Raw genomic sequence first — 13,821 nt, forward strand, 5'->3', positions numbered from 1 at the left:
ACCATAATCACGACCGTACCCTGATCTGACGTCACTTCCGTAATAAACACTCGTATCGTGGGCTACCGATTGCGAACAACTAAAGATTCAAGAATCCAATAAAACATAATGTTCTCTTGGTGAATTTATACTTTAAATCAGACACTTTATGAAAATAATAATTAATTTGACGACACGTGTAAGAAGGACGTATTAGCAAGCGTTATGCGGTTGGAGAGAGAGGGAGATCATCACTGAAGTGTACAACAAGGTTCATTTGCAGCCATCTGGATCTCCTGCTATTACTTTGTGGTAAGTATGACTCTGGTCACCAGAAGGACTCATAGTATTGTAATTTTGCGTTAGGAAATAGTGCTTATTAAGATGGAGTGTTCTATGTTTTTTTTTGTTTTTTGTTTTTTTTGCAACAAAGCTAAGTGGGTCAAGCAAGTAAAATAAAGCAAGGTAAGTTCACTATTGTGTAAAAGGAAGGACTGAGAACCCAAAGGATGTAAGTGAGATTTTGGGTGGATAATATGCTTCAATGATTTACATGTATTGATCAGGAACAAAAAGCCAAATGTAAATGGAAGACAATCAATACCAAGAAAGGGGCTCGAGCTTACTGTATCATTACTCTAATAACTTTTAGCTGCTTAATGTATAATCGTATAATTACAATAATGTGTCATACAACTGTTAGAGTTATAGTTGTCTTTTATTTTATCAGGAAGTCTCACATGATTGACAGTATAGATCTTCTACAATTCTATTTTAAAAAAATACATAATTATCTGGCTAGATAGGGACCTAAAATAGCATAATAGTGTTTTAACGTGACTACTGTTGCCAAAATAACGCTTTTGTCAGACTAAATCACAGTAAATCACACTGTTATTCTCCATAGATAACTTAACTGTGTATGTTTTCATCAGGTGTTTTTAAAAAAAATCTAAAATACTTAAATTTTTTTTAAAAAAAAGATAAAAATTGATTGTTTTTCTCTTATTTGTATTCACAGGCAGTCCAAAATGAGTAAAGACCTTGCTATTCACAGCTGGCCTGGCTCCTATTACCTCAACACTGAGAAGCGATGGGAAAGTGGTATATTATCACTCACTAGGACCATGGTACGTTTCACCTCTAACCAGAGTAAAGAAAGTCTTGCCAGCTTTCGACTCTCCAGAATTGTGGAAATCAAGATGGAGACTTCTAGTTTCATCTTCAGCACCCTGACCATTCTAGAAGAGGGCAACATGAAGCACTGGTTTGGCTCACTGAAACCTAATAGGCTGGTGGTGTTCAATGTTTTGGAACACTTCTGGAGAGAACGGCTGCTTTCGTCCAACACAGAGACCCGAGGTGCAGAGAGCCAGCCTTCTAAAGGGAGACAGCTAATAAATCTAATGGCAGGTGCCCAGAGAAGGCTGGAGGACACAGGGAGGGTTCTGAGTCATCAGGGTGAACAGTTCGATAACATGATGCAGGGACTGGAGAAGATGGACTCTGATCTGGATGTAGCCGATAAGTAAGTGACACAAGTTATTTTGTAGTGTGTTATTAACAAATGACAAATGTATACAGTTACTCTAATAGATCGACCAAGATGAGTTTTTTGTAGGCCAATATTTTGGGCTGATATGTTGATCTGATTTTGATTATTTTCCCAAAATTCTGAAATTTAAATATACTACAACTCACCCTCAGTCCTTTCTTTACCGCAAACCTATAAGAGGGCTCTGTAATCTGTTTTGTGCAGTTATCTCTTTCCATTCAAGTGTCAAAATAAAGTTTTATGTCCTCTTTATGTACCGAGGCAGCCAAAACTAAATATTGTCTTGTGCTGGAGATTTAAGGCCCATAGCCAGTACACTAAGAAGTGCAAATATTGGCCTGATATATATTGGCTGATATCTATATCTGTCTATCTCTGCTTAGACTTTTTGCTGTGTTTTTCATTCGACTTTTGAGTAGGTATTTGATTTGCCACTAGTGATTGAGAGATCTTTGCAGTCATGTGTGGCTCTCAGAACCTGCCTAATGGTGTGTGCTGAGTTTAATAAAGTGCACCATCTGGTGGGGTTGCACCTGATAGTTACTTCTTAGCCTGTGTTCCACAGTATAATATTAACAATCAGTAACTAATAAGATTTATATTAATGTTATTTCAGTGGAGACGAGATTATGCTTCAAGTTACAGGTCAGATCAGTGGAGAGGCTAGCCTTCTCATAAAAATGCTTGTTTTCAAGGTATTTTAAAGCAATAAAAATGCAAAAGTAAATAAGTGGTAGGTAGTTTAATGCCATACTGGAACACAGAAATAGCATCTCCATCGAGACATGCAAGTACAGGTACCCAAACCTGAAAAGTTAGTGCACCTTTAAGGATTAAAATGTTATTTATTGGCTTAGTAGTTTTTTCATTTGGACTGTGTGATAAGAATAACATGACCAAGTAGGACAGCATCAGAGAACATTAACACTGGAGCTTTCATAGTGTGATTAATTGAGTGTGTAGTAGTGCTCTGATACACTCACGATTTCTGCTGACTGCAACACCAACACCAACACTCAAAGTTGTTTATGTTTGTGTGTATGGCCTACTTTATTCCTGCACATCGTGTGGTATTTTTACTTGGCCATCCATCGAGGCAGTGGAGTTAGAGTGCAAGGTTAGACATTGGCAAATAGTCAACAGGAACGTATGACAGTAGCTAGGCAACAAGTGGCAAATGTAGCCACCATGAAGATCAATGGTGACAGTTTGCGTTTAACTCCTGAATTACATTTGTCATTAATTTTCCCCACTGTCTTTAGTTTAGGTTGCTTGGAGATGTTATTTCTTTGTCTGGAATGTTCTACAGTATGCATTATATCTATCTCCATGGACATAACAAAGTGATGCCACCAAGGCAAGTCAGACATATAATGAGAGGTGTGCCCGCTTATCATTTAGAATGCACATTTTTCTAAATATTCTTGATAAATAAAACATCTGTGTGTGGAAAAATGCTAAATAAATGCACTTAATGCCATATTGTGGAACAGCCCAGCAAAGCAATAATAGATCCATGGAGACAAGTAACCTCCACAGGAAATTTACATAGCTTTAATTTGCTTTAATTTGTTCATGTTTTGACTTAGACAAACTGTATTGATCCACAAGGGAAATGATTCGTACACAGAAGCTCACACATCAATACAAGACTAGCAAAAATAGCAAAAAATAACAAGACTGGTGTGAAATAAAGCATTATTATATAAATGTATAAGTACAAGTAAAAATACAAACTATAGAATATACCAATATTAATAAAATATATATCTCAGCTATATCTGCAAGAGTTTGTATATATGGAAACAGTGCAAAGATGAAGTAGTGACTGACAAGATACAGGGCTCTCTATTACATGCACGTTTTGATTTGATGGAATCATGCTGTCTTTCCCCGATAAAAAAATCTAAATTCTTGGTCCCTGTTCCAGACTTCTATCAGAGTTGGAGTCCCCTTCATGGTGGCCTTTTGGGAAACTCCCTTGGAAGCTTCAGCAGGAGGCGAAGGCGGAGGACGCAGCAAGGGCGGCTTCCACAGCAGCAGCAGCAGCGAACAGAGGCCCGGTGAGGAGCAGGGTCATCAGCAGTATCCCCGCTGTGGTCTCTAAGGGAGCAGACTCTGACCTCAAACCCGGCTGCCTCCTGGTGCTGGTTTCCTCTGTGGAAGTCCGAGACACAAACTGCACGCTGCTCCACCGATTTGAACGCAGCGAAGTGGACGAGATTCGAGTGCACAGTCCCTACGAGATCAGCATCAGGCAGAGGTTCATAGGGAGGCCGGATATTTGCTTCAGGTTGCTGTCGGCGAAGATGCCCGAGGCCATGGCGGTTCTGGAAATGCAATATAAAAAGAAGGTTGAATTTAGTCCCGAGTACAATGTGTTCAAGGCAACTCCTGTCACATCTCCAGCTGACCCACCGGGTGGGCTCCAAGGTAACAAGCTCAAACATTTATATTTTTACTTTCAGTATTAATTACAAATTGACATATGCATTTGAACATTTTAGAAGGTTAGTTTTAGTTGCATAATTTGTTTAAATGTTATTCACATTCTAAAATTGAAACTCCTTTTTTTTAAAAGAAAGAAAAAAAGGTTGGAAATATTCAGAATTTTCAGAAAGAATAATAAGTTTTAAGTAGTCTGAAAAGACAAATCCTTGATTATTATGTATAGTCTGTACACACATGAAAATAAATTGATGTTGATCTTCAAAAGCTGACACCTACTTTATAACTAATGCAATTTAAGTTTGAGTTGTAACTGCCACTTTGCTAGTACATCTGCCCACCCTTCCTACATTTATCCACAGGATGGCAGCAGAACAAAATGTTTGATATTTTCCCAGAGTAGAGCAGTGGCTGAACTAAACGTACCTTTGCCCACTTGTAACTGTTTCCCTGAGACAAACGTATGAGTCACTTCAGCCTGGATGCTCTGCTCACAACTAGGCCTGTCACAATAATTACTATGACTAATTACTATCGACTTATCGTTCAATACATGAATGCTGGAGCAATATTTTTTGGGGCCAGTATTTATCGTCCATACATTTTCCTTGCACTAGTCAGAAATTTTGGGTCATTTTTTGGTTACATAAGATGTTGCTGTAAGAGGTTGAATTTATAACTTATATGAGGTTTATCTATAATATTACAGCAATATACTGGACTTCAAATTTGTTATTGTGACAGGCCTACTCACTCACCATTTGTTTGTCTACTTTCCCCACAAACAATCCATATGCCCTGTGCCTTGTCCCAGGTCCGATCCGGGGTCAGGACTCTGAGCTGCCCGGAGAGGTCCCGGCCGGAGGAGGACTGTCCCAACTGCAGGTGCATGTTCAGCAGCAGAGTGTGAGCCAGGAGGAGGCGCAGGAACTCAAACAGGTGAGCCACAAGGAATCATAGTCACCCCCTACTGGTCAGACTCAGGGGTGGGCAGTGTGGACTAGGGTTGTCACGATACTAAAATTTCAAACTCTATTTTGCTACTAAGGCAATACTCAGTACCCATTCTGATTATCACAATGATAATGAAAAACACTTATTTAGACAGTAGCATGTCACTTTCAACATTGTACCGTATTTTTCGGACTATTAAGTCTCTCTGGAGTATAAGTTGCACCAGCCAAAAAATGCGCAATGAAGAAGAAAAAACATATATAAGTCACACTTTTTGGGGAAAGGTATTTTATAAAATCTGAGACCAGGAACCGACATTTCACCTTGAAAGGCAAGTTACAGTAATACCAACAGAATAGAGAGCAACAGGCTGAATAGGCGTTAATATGTTAATATGTGACATATTAACAGTTATTCAGATAATTATAGCATAAACAACATAAGTTTACCAAACTCATGATCTCACTCCAGATCACTAAATCCACTGAATTCTTCATCCTGTGTCACTTCTGCGCGACCTCTGGAGATAAACCGTAGATCCATGATGTAAACAGAGCACTGCTTCCTCTTCTGCATAGCTGTTGTCAAACTCAGCAGCAGTTCCAGTTAGAATTATTCCGGCCTTTCTGAATCCCGATAGGATGGTTTCGGCTTTGTTGATTCATCCAGTGACTTCTAGGAAAGTTACATGTCGCACCCTCCCAGTTACTGTGAAGCTGTGTTCTCCATCCCTGCTTTCCGCCCGTCCCTCACAAGTTTCTCACTGGCACCAAACTTTCTTTCTGCTGCTTGATTACCGTTTTCGGCTGCATATTTCACTATTTGCAGAAAGACAGCGGCTTTATAAACAGGAGGCATGCGCAGCAGAGTGAAGTGAAAGTGGTACAGGAGTAATAGTAGCAGCAGATACTGACACACAAGTCTAGAGCGCCCTCTTGCGGCTGTCAGTCTGAAAATTTTAATATATAAGTCGCACCAGAGTATAAGCCACAGGACCACCCAAACCATGGAAAAAAGTGCGACTTATAGTCTGAAAAATACGGTAGTTTATATTTAGTTAGTGATGTAATGTGATAATAAAGGGTTAATTTATGTGTAAATGAAACAAAACACAACTCCAGGTATGCTTTTGATAAAGTAACAGTATTCTAACATGACTTAAAGCTCACAAGAATCAATTTTGTGTAATATAGGACCATTAAATATAATGTCTAAAAATAATTAAGACAGATGCGCCAACAGAGCCTTTTATGTTAAGTTACTTCTTGCCTACTCGAGTCACAAAATGTGGTTACAACAGGAAAGGATAATTTACCACACCGAATCACCATATGACAAACAATAAATGTACAGAATAATAATGTACAGAAATTCTAATACCAATTCCTAGGTAGCACTTGTATATAAACATGGGTGGAGTAGCCAAAAGTATCGTAAATGTGGAAAAAAAATACAGCAAAAGATTTATTATTAAATCTTTTTACATTGGAAACAAGCTGCCTCATGTCTGACCGCTGCTTTAGCAACATGTATTTTGATCATTTTTTCCCAAACCAAATTTTAATATGATTTTCACTTGACTATATTTGATCCGGTCTCTTTTAAATGCTAGTTGGTGAGACCTCAAACCAAAGGCCGTACAGGTTTTACGACGGGAAAAGAGGCTTGGTCAGTTGTTTGGACAAACTCAACGGTGTCTTTCCACTCACAGTCTCGCAACACTGCTCACTGGCCTGGATGTGGTGGAGACGCACAATATAAAGCTAACAGCAACGCATGTTAAATAGCACCAATTGTATAATTTAGTAGTGTTTCTTAGGTTTCTTAAAGGTGCACTATGTAACTTTTTGGTTAGGGGTCCGTCACCTGCTTGTTTCTATGAATATATCATTCCTCTGCTTGAAATATTCCACAGTATGACATTATATAGATTTAACTTACATTTATTAGATTATACGTGGTTTTATAACTCAAAAATACGTAGAAAAACAAGAATTTTGACTGTGAGCGGGGGTCGCCTCTACACAGTTCTGTAACTTGTAACTTGGTCTGGTTTAGTCTCCATGAAGATAGAAAGTTTTAATGCCATACTGCGAAACCTTCCAGACGAAGCAATAACATCTCTATGGAGAAAAGTGGAGAAAAGCATTTGACGGACACTCAACCACAAAAGTTACTCAGTGCATCTTTAATATTTGACTAATTTATCGTTCAGTACATGAAAGATAGAACAATAATTCTGGGGGATTTATCGCGAGTAGGGATATAACAATAACTGAAATATTGTGATATCGTATTGTCAAAGTTCTCACAGTAATATCGTGCACCATCACAATAAATCAAATTATAAGTCTCTTTGCTTAAATTAAAAGTTATGGTGCAGCAATAGCTTAAAAAAGACAGAGAACTATATAGACCATGATCATTTGCTCCATTTCAGTGCAGACTACTTGAAGAAATAACAGTTCTAAACAGTCTTCTCAAGGCATTTTAAGAGGAAAAAGTAGCATATTCACAGTTTTGTGAATATGCTATTTGCATATTGTGAGATGTATATATCGTGAAGATATTGTACCAAGAGATTTGGATATTGTTATATCCCTAATCGTGAGCCTTCCTACCATATCATGAGCTTTCCCATGATATCGCAATAAATATCGTACCGTGAGGATCATACCGTGACGATATTGTATCGTGAAACTTGGATATCGTTACACCTCTAATCGTGAGTACTTTTTCTTTGTACTGGTGGGTTTTTTGGAAGTTTTTTTTTTGCATTATAGGTAGGGTATTGAAGGTTGGATTATGAACTAAAACTATAAGGTCTAATTACTTAAGTGTGGTATTCTGTTATTTAAGTATAGTAGTAGCAGCTCGTTTTCTAACAATATTGTACATTTAGAATATTTTTGAGGGATAATTGTGCTTTATGGTTTGGTTTCCATGTTATCCTTTATCATCTATATTTACTCCAGCAATATATCGCACTTCAAAATGTGTTATCGTGACAAGCCTAGTGTTTCTCAATCTGTGGTACGCAAGCTCATTCAGGTGGCACTTGGACGGCTCTTCAGTATGTAGGTTTCAATTTACTCACTTTTTTTGTTGTCCTATATATGATTTTGTGTTTAGAACTACAGTGGAAATGATGTAGTCCTGGTTTAGTGTTAGATTAGGCCTGGAGTAGACCCGTTGTATGATTTAGAGCTGGTGGTATTGGTGGTAGAGACGAGCAAAGTTAGGCCAAGTTATAGGTTTGATCTGTGGAGTGGCAATGAAATAATGCAAGATTGATATATTTAATGTCACACTATGAAACATTCCAGGCAAATCAATAACGTCAAGCAAGTTGCAGACCCTCCACTAGAAAAGTTACAAAAAATTATTATATTTATTTTGCATTTTATTTAATATAATAGAAGTATATAAAAGTTGTATAAAGCCAAACAGATATGGCTGGAAAGTGTGAAAGTTTCTGACTCAAATCTCACAACAATTTAAGCTTGCTGCTACTGAAAGGGGAGAGCATTAGCAATCGAAGCACCAAACCATTACTTATTTCAAGTAAAAGAAGTGATATATATAGTTCTGAATGTTACAAGAATTTCTAAGAGGAGATGTCTTCTGAATTTGAAAGATGTGTGCTTCAATTTATTATTATTTTTTCACACTCTTATTGTCCAGTTCCAGTCTGGATTCGATCAAAATATAGAACGGACCGGCTGGTGAGGGAAATATATTACTTACATGGAATATTTGTGAAAATTCCTTGGTATGTGGTAACTAAACGGGCATACATTTTTTACAAATTTTAGTACTAAAGTTTGAATTCTAGCAGCATTTCCTTCTTTCCCATTGCAACACAAACCAGTGCCTTGACGAAGACACTACATCTCTTGTTACCCTTTGACATTTAATTAGCTGTTTTATTAAATCTCCACAGATAATATAGGCCCGTATGATGTTAACGTGAGCCGCCTTGGGTCACTGCCTCACATCTTAAACACTATTATCAATGACAACACTGAGTCAGCCATTTATTCTGCCTTGTCTATTGTGCTTATAAATGGCGCACTGTGAGGACTTGATAACGGCTTCCAACTTCAAAGCCCTCCAGTTGGGCCCTAATGCTACGGTCTCGCACACACCCTGCTCTTAATGTAATTCATGTCCAGATTGCAATCTACAGCCCGCCGCGGAGACTTAAGTGCTCTGGCAAATATTCACTTTTCAATCTCTGTAGTACGTTTTGTAACATCAACTTTAACCAGTGCAAATGGGGTCACTCGAAAGGATGACGCAGCACTTTTATTTCCTATTTACGCGTTCAATTTTAAAAGTGCACTTCATAACTTTTCGGTTGGGGGTCCGTCACCTGCTTGCTTCTATGGAGATGTCATTTCTCTGCTTAAGAAAGTTCCACAGTATGACGTTAAGCAGCTCTACCTTACCTTTATTCAGTTATAGGTGGTTTTATAGCTCAAAAACAAACAAAAAAACTGCCTCTCCACAGATCTGACCTGTAACTTTGTCTGGTTTGGTCTCAGTGATGATAGAAAGGTTTAATGCCATACTGTGAAACATTCCAGACAAAGCAATAACATCACCATGAAGAAAAGCATTTGACAGACCCTCCACCAGCAAAGTTACACAGTGCACCTTTAAACAAAACTTGGCGATTAAGCAGAGTTTTTTAATACATTTTTACCTCTAGCCTAAATGTTTGAGTTAGACGCTTTCTATGCGACTTGGGTTTCCTTGGCGATTTGTAAGCAAAAGCTAAAAATATTCTGCAAGGTGTGATGGCGTCATTGTAGCCCAGATTAAACCATAACATATTATTGACTGGTCCAACTGACATCATCTCCCAGGCTGTGTACAGTATGTGCGCGTGAAGCAAGACATAATATTAGTTTTGAAGCCGTGGTGGTGGGCTATAGACTGATTTTATTATGAGGTTTGGCTTGGCACATTGTAATACATTTGGGGCATTCCATCAACCATAACATATACAGTAGTTGGGCATACAGGGAGCTATAACGCGCTATTCATGGTTTCAACTTCCAGTTTTTTTGCAACATTTTGAGGACTTTCTCTGAATTTGAAATGTGTAATATTTTGTTTTAAATTGTTCATCATATGGCATAAGATATAATTGATATAACAGTTCCTCCTGTTTGTTTCCATAGAAATTTAGTTTCTTTGGCCAACGTGCCCACAGTTTGGCATAAAACGTATCTTTCTCCTTGGAGAATGTTCCGAAGTATGGTTTTACCTTTCCATTTCCATGAAATCATGCAGGTGACACGCTGCCTCAAGTTACACACTATGGCTTTAAAATGATTGTGACAGATGATAAAATAATAACATTCACATTGTTGCCATTTACCTTCCTGGTGCTGTTTTGACTAGAATGTAATTTATATTTGTTCCATTATGGATGTTTATTAGGGATGTAACAATAACCGAAATATTGCAATATTGTATCGTCAAAGTTCTCACAATAATATCGTGGATCATGACAATATATCGAATTAAAAGTCTCTTTGCTTAAATTAAGAGTTATGGTGCAGCAACAGCTAAAAAAAGAGGGGACTACATAGACCATGATCCTTTGCTCCATTTCAGTGCAGACTACATGAAGAAATAACAGTTCTAAGCACTTTTAAGTTTTAGTTCTTTGGATTAAGTCTTGTCAAGGCATTTTAAGAGCACATTAGCATATTAACAGTTTTGTTTGCAGCCTCCACAAAATATCTCAATAAATATCATACCGTGAGATGTATATCGTGACAATATCCTACTGAGAGATTTGGACATTGTTACATTCCTAATCCTGAACCTTCCCACCATATCGTGAGCTTCGCCATGATATCACAATAAATATCGTACCGTGAGGTTCATACCGTGACGATATTGTATTGTGAGACTTTGATATCGTTACATCCCTAATATTTGTAGATACGTTTAATACCAGGCATAGTAGTAACATTTTTATGGAGACGTGCAGGTGGTAGACTCTCCACCAGAAAAGTTACACTGTACTTTTTTGTTGCAAATTTGTGAGTTTGCACCTTCATTTGTCTCCATGCCGCCGCATGTTTTTTCTGTTCAACTGTATTTGCACTTTTTTTTTCATCAATAATCTTTTAAAAGGTGAACTAAGGCAACGGTCAAAAATGTATGTCAAAACAAAATTAATATTAGCTGAAAACTACCATCAAATTGTCCGCCAAAAATCACTATCAGTATTTTCTTTAAATATTAAGCATGAACAGAAATATTTTTATTACAGCAACTTGAGGACACTGCAATTATTTCAGCTTCTGTTCTTTACTATATGTGAAATTTGAACTGGGAAGTTGGAGCAAATGTGTCCTAGTCTGATGCCAAAGCTTTCAATTGTCAAGAATGTGTACGTTTTGTTCACTTGCGTTGCGGTTGCTAGGTCTAATTGGGTCAGAGAGCACGAATGTAAATACAAGTGTGTACTGTTTATTTTGCCAGATGCTGCAGCAGTTGAAGAGCCTGGCCCTCGAGGCGGAGACAGAGCTGGAGAGGCAAGATGAAGTCCTGGATGTTCTGACCAACTCTGCCGACAGGACCACCATGCAGATAGGGAAGCACACCAACCGCATGAAGAGACTACTCTGAAGGCAAGCCCGCAAACTCTGTCACAGTGTAACGCTGTTTACTGGTCAAAGTCGTCTGCTGTAAAATAAAAGTGAAGAATTAAAGGTGCACTGTCTACATTTTCTGGTGGGGGTCTGCCACCTGCTCGTCTTAACTGAGATGTTATTCCATTATCTGGAATGTTCCACGGTATGACCTTATACATATTATTAACTCAAAACTTACTTTTTTGAGCTTTAACCATGTTATAGCATGGCCTCACAAGACAGTCTTTTTGAAATTTTCCAGTATTGTTAGGTCTATTGTGCATTTTTATTGCTTCAAAACCCCTTGAATACATGCATTCCTACTGTAAGGGCATTGGCCTACAGATCTGATCTGTAACTCGGACTCGGGACATCATCTGCACAATCATGCATTTTCATTCATAAGAAGGCAAACAGGTGGCAGACCCAAATACCAGAGTCACATACTGCACCGTAATGAGTTAATTAGGATAGGTCTAATTCTGTTTCTTCTATCTTCTGTCTCGGTCAAAGATAAACTGCCTTATTGGGATGGGTAGACGATATTGACAAAAATAGTATCTGTTTTTTTGGATTATCCTGATGTTACTCAGTTGATATTGATGCCAATTATTCAGAAATATGCCTAAATAAGCCTGTAAAGGTTGAGGTTCAAGTATTGCAAAAAATGAATGGACTGTTTTTTTTTTTCATTTTTACATTTAAAAAAAATAGTTTTATATATACTTAAACTCAGTTTAGCATGAACAAAAATTTTGACATTAATTTTTGGATATCTCCTTGTTCACAGAGACAACAGGTGATAATGTATTTAGTATGCCTTTCGATTATGAAGAAATACAAAAGGAATGTGAGGAATCCGTATGTAGTTGCTTGTTTATATGAATTTAATAATAATTAATAGATAGAGATGATTGTCATTTATAAGCCAGGTTTTTCAGTCAAGGTAATCGTAATGTCACAATAGTGTCTAAGTATCATTTCATAAAGCAAAGATATAAGATGAGAGCCCCTCATAGTACATATTACATTCTTAGCTAACTGAATTACCTACATTTAAAACACAAATATCCCTTTAAACGTTTTATAGTGCATTCAATTAGGAGTCATAAAAGTCATTTGATATCTACTGTGTATTTTAAAGGTAGGAGAGGGTACATTTTGCCTTGTAATTTAACTTTTTCTTATTTATTTATTTATTTTTTATCTCAGTATCAGAAAAAATTTGGAATTGCTTTTGGTTTGATTGAAAGCCAGAGAGATTACCTTTGCAGTTTTGATTGGGATAATGAATTTCACAGTTCATGTAGGATACGTCTAAAATAGAAATAAGACCAATTCTAGTTGAATTTCTATGAAATTACTTTTTTTTACACATTTTACAAATTTCTGTTAAGTACTGTGAAAAAGGAACAATTCTACTGTATTATAGCTATTACAATATCAGAGTCTTCATCGGAATCACTTTAATTGTGTGTCCACATTTCACTGTGCATTACTGTCAAATTATTTGTGTCAAATAGGCTATTTAAATGGCACGTGCAATTCTGTTAAGCGAAAATACTATACAAAACCTACGTATTGTATATAAGCTTACAGCTCCTTAAATTTTATACCAATGCACATCCAAAGAAGGCTGTCATCTTTTTGTGTTTTTGTGTGTATGTAAATGTTTACAATGATAATTTAATTTGTGCCAACTGCATTTATCCCTTTTTGGATATTTTGGTTGTTTACTTCACCGTTTGTTGCCTGTACATACAAATAAAATTAATAAATTGTCTATATAGTATTTGTTAATTCATACATGTATACCATTTACCAACTGAGTGTGTGCTGCCTCCAGTGGCTGCTGCTATTTCAAGTATTATGTGACATCACACTGCACTGTGCTAGTTAAAGCCAGATGTTTGTAATTAGAAAGTGTGGATACCTGTTAGATCAATCACACTGTTCCTTTTATGTCCAGATCCTCCTCTCTTCACTTTCCCCTTTAATCCTCCAGAGCCCACCCCTGCTCTCCCATTTACACAGCTCTCACAACAAGAGAGACTTAAGGAACTCAAACTCCCTTTCATTTCCAATGGAAGCTGAAGGGAGTCGAACTGAAGTCAACTCTATTCAAATGTGGAGCAATATGGATGAGGGAATAGCCACTCAGCAGACACCTTTTGACACAATTGACAGGCTCCTACTGAGCCCTGCTCTTGGTTAATTTCCTATGGA

At 37.4% G+C, this 13,821-nt stretch overlaps 1 protein-coding gene across 1 annotated transcript; it reads left to right on the plus strand.

The window, feature by feature from the left end:
- The first annotated feature begins 50 nt into the window (after window positions 1-50).
- snap47 (synaptosome associated protein 47) lies at window positions 51-13,378 on the plus strand. Its single transcript, XM_055152163.1, has 5 exons — window positions 51-291; window positions 1,001-1,507; window positions 3,465-3,967; window positions 4,797-4,921; window positions 11,444-13,378. Exons 2-5 carry the CDS (start codon window positions 1,011-1,013, stop codon window positions 11,588-11,590), a joined length of 1,272 nt encoding a protein of 423 aa, XP_055008138.1. The 5' UTR covers window positions 51-291; window positions 1,001-1,010; the 3' UTR covers window positions 11,591-13,378.
- The last annotated feature ends 443 nt before the right edge of the window (window positions 13,379-13,821 follow it).

Source organism: Boleophthalmus pectinirostris, unplaced genomic scaffold (assembly GCF_026225935.1).
Source record: "Boleophthalmus pectinirostris isolate CB_2022bp ecotype Guang Dong unplaced genomic scaffold, ASM2622593v1 HiC_scaffold_16, whole genome shotgun sequence".
NCBI lineage: Eukaryota > Metazoa > Chordata > Actinopteri > Gobiiformes > Gobiidae > Boleophthalmus > Boleophthalmus pectinirostris.

Excerpts from the sequence above, each read along its gene's own strand:
- snap47 (XM_055152163.1), top strand. The coding sequence starts at position 1,011 with ATGAGTAAAGACCTTGCTATTCACAGCTGGCCTGGCTCCTATTACCTC. Across the intron at positions 3,968-4,796 it reads CCCACCGGGTGGGCTCCAAG|GTCCGATCCGGGGTCAGGAC; the intron begins GTAACAAGCTCA and ends GCCTTGTCCCAG. Across the intron at positions 4,922-11,443 it reads AGGCGCAGGAACTCAAACAG|ATGCTGCAGCAGTTGAAGAG; the intron begins GTGAGCCACAAG and ends TTATTTTGCCAG.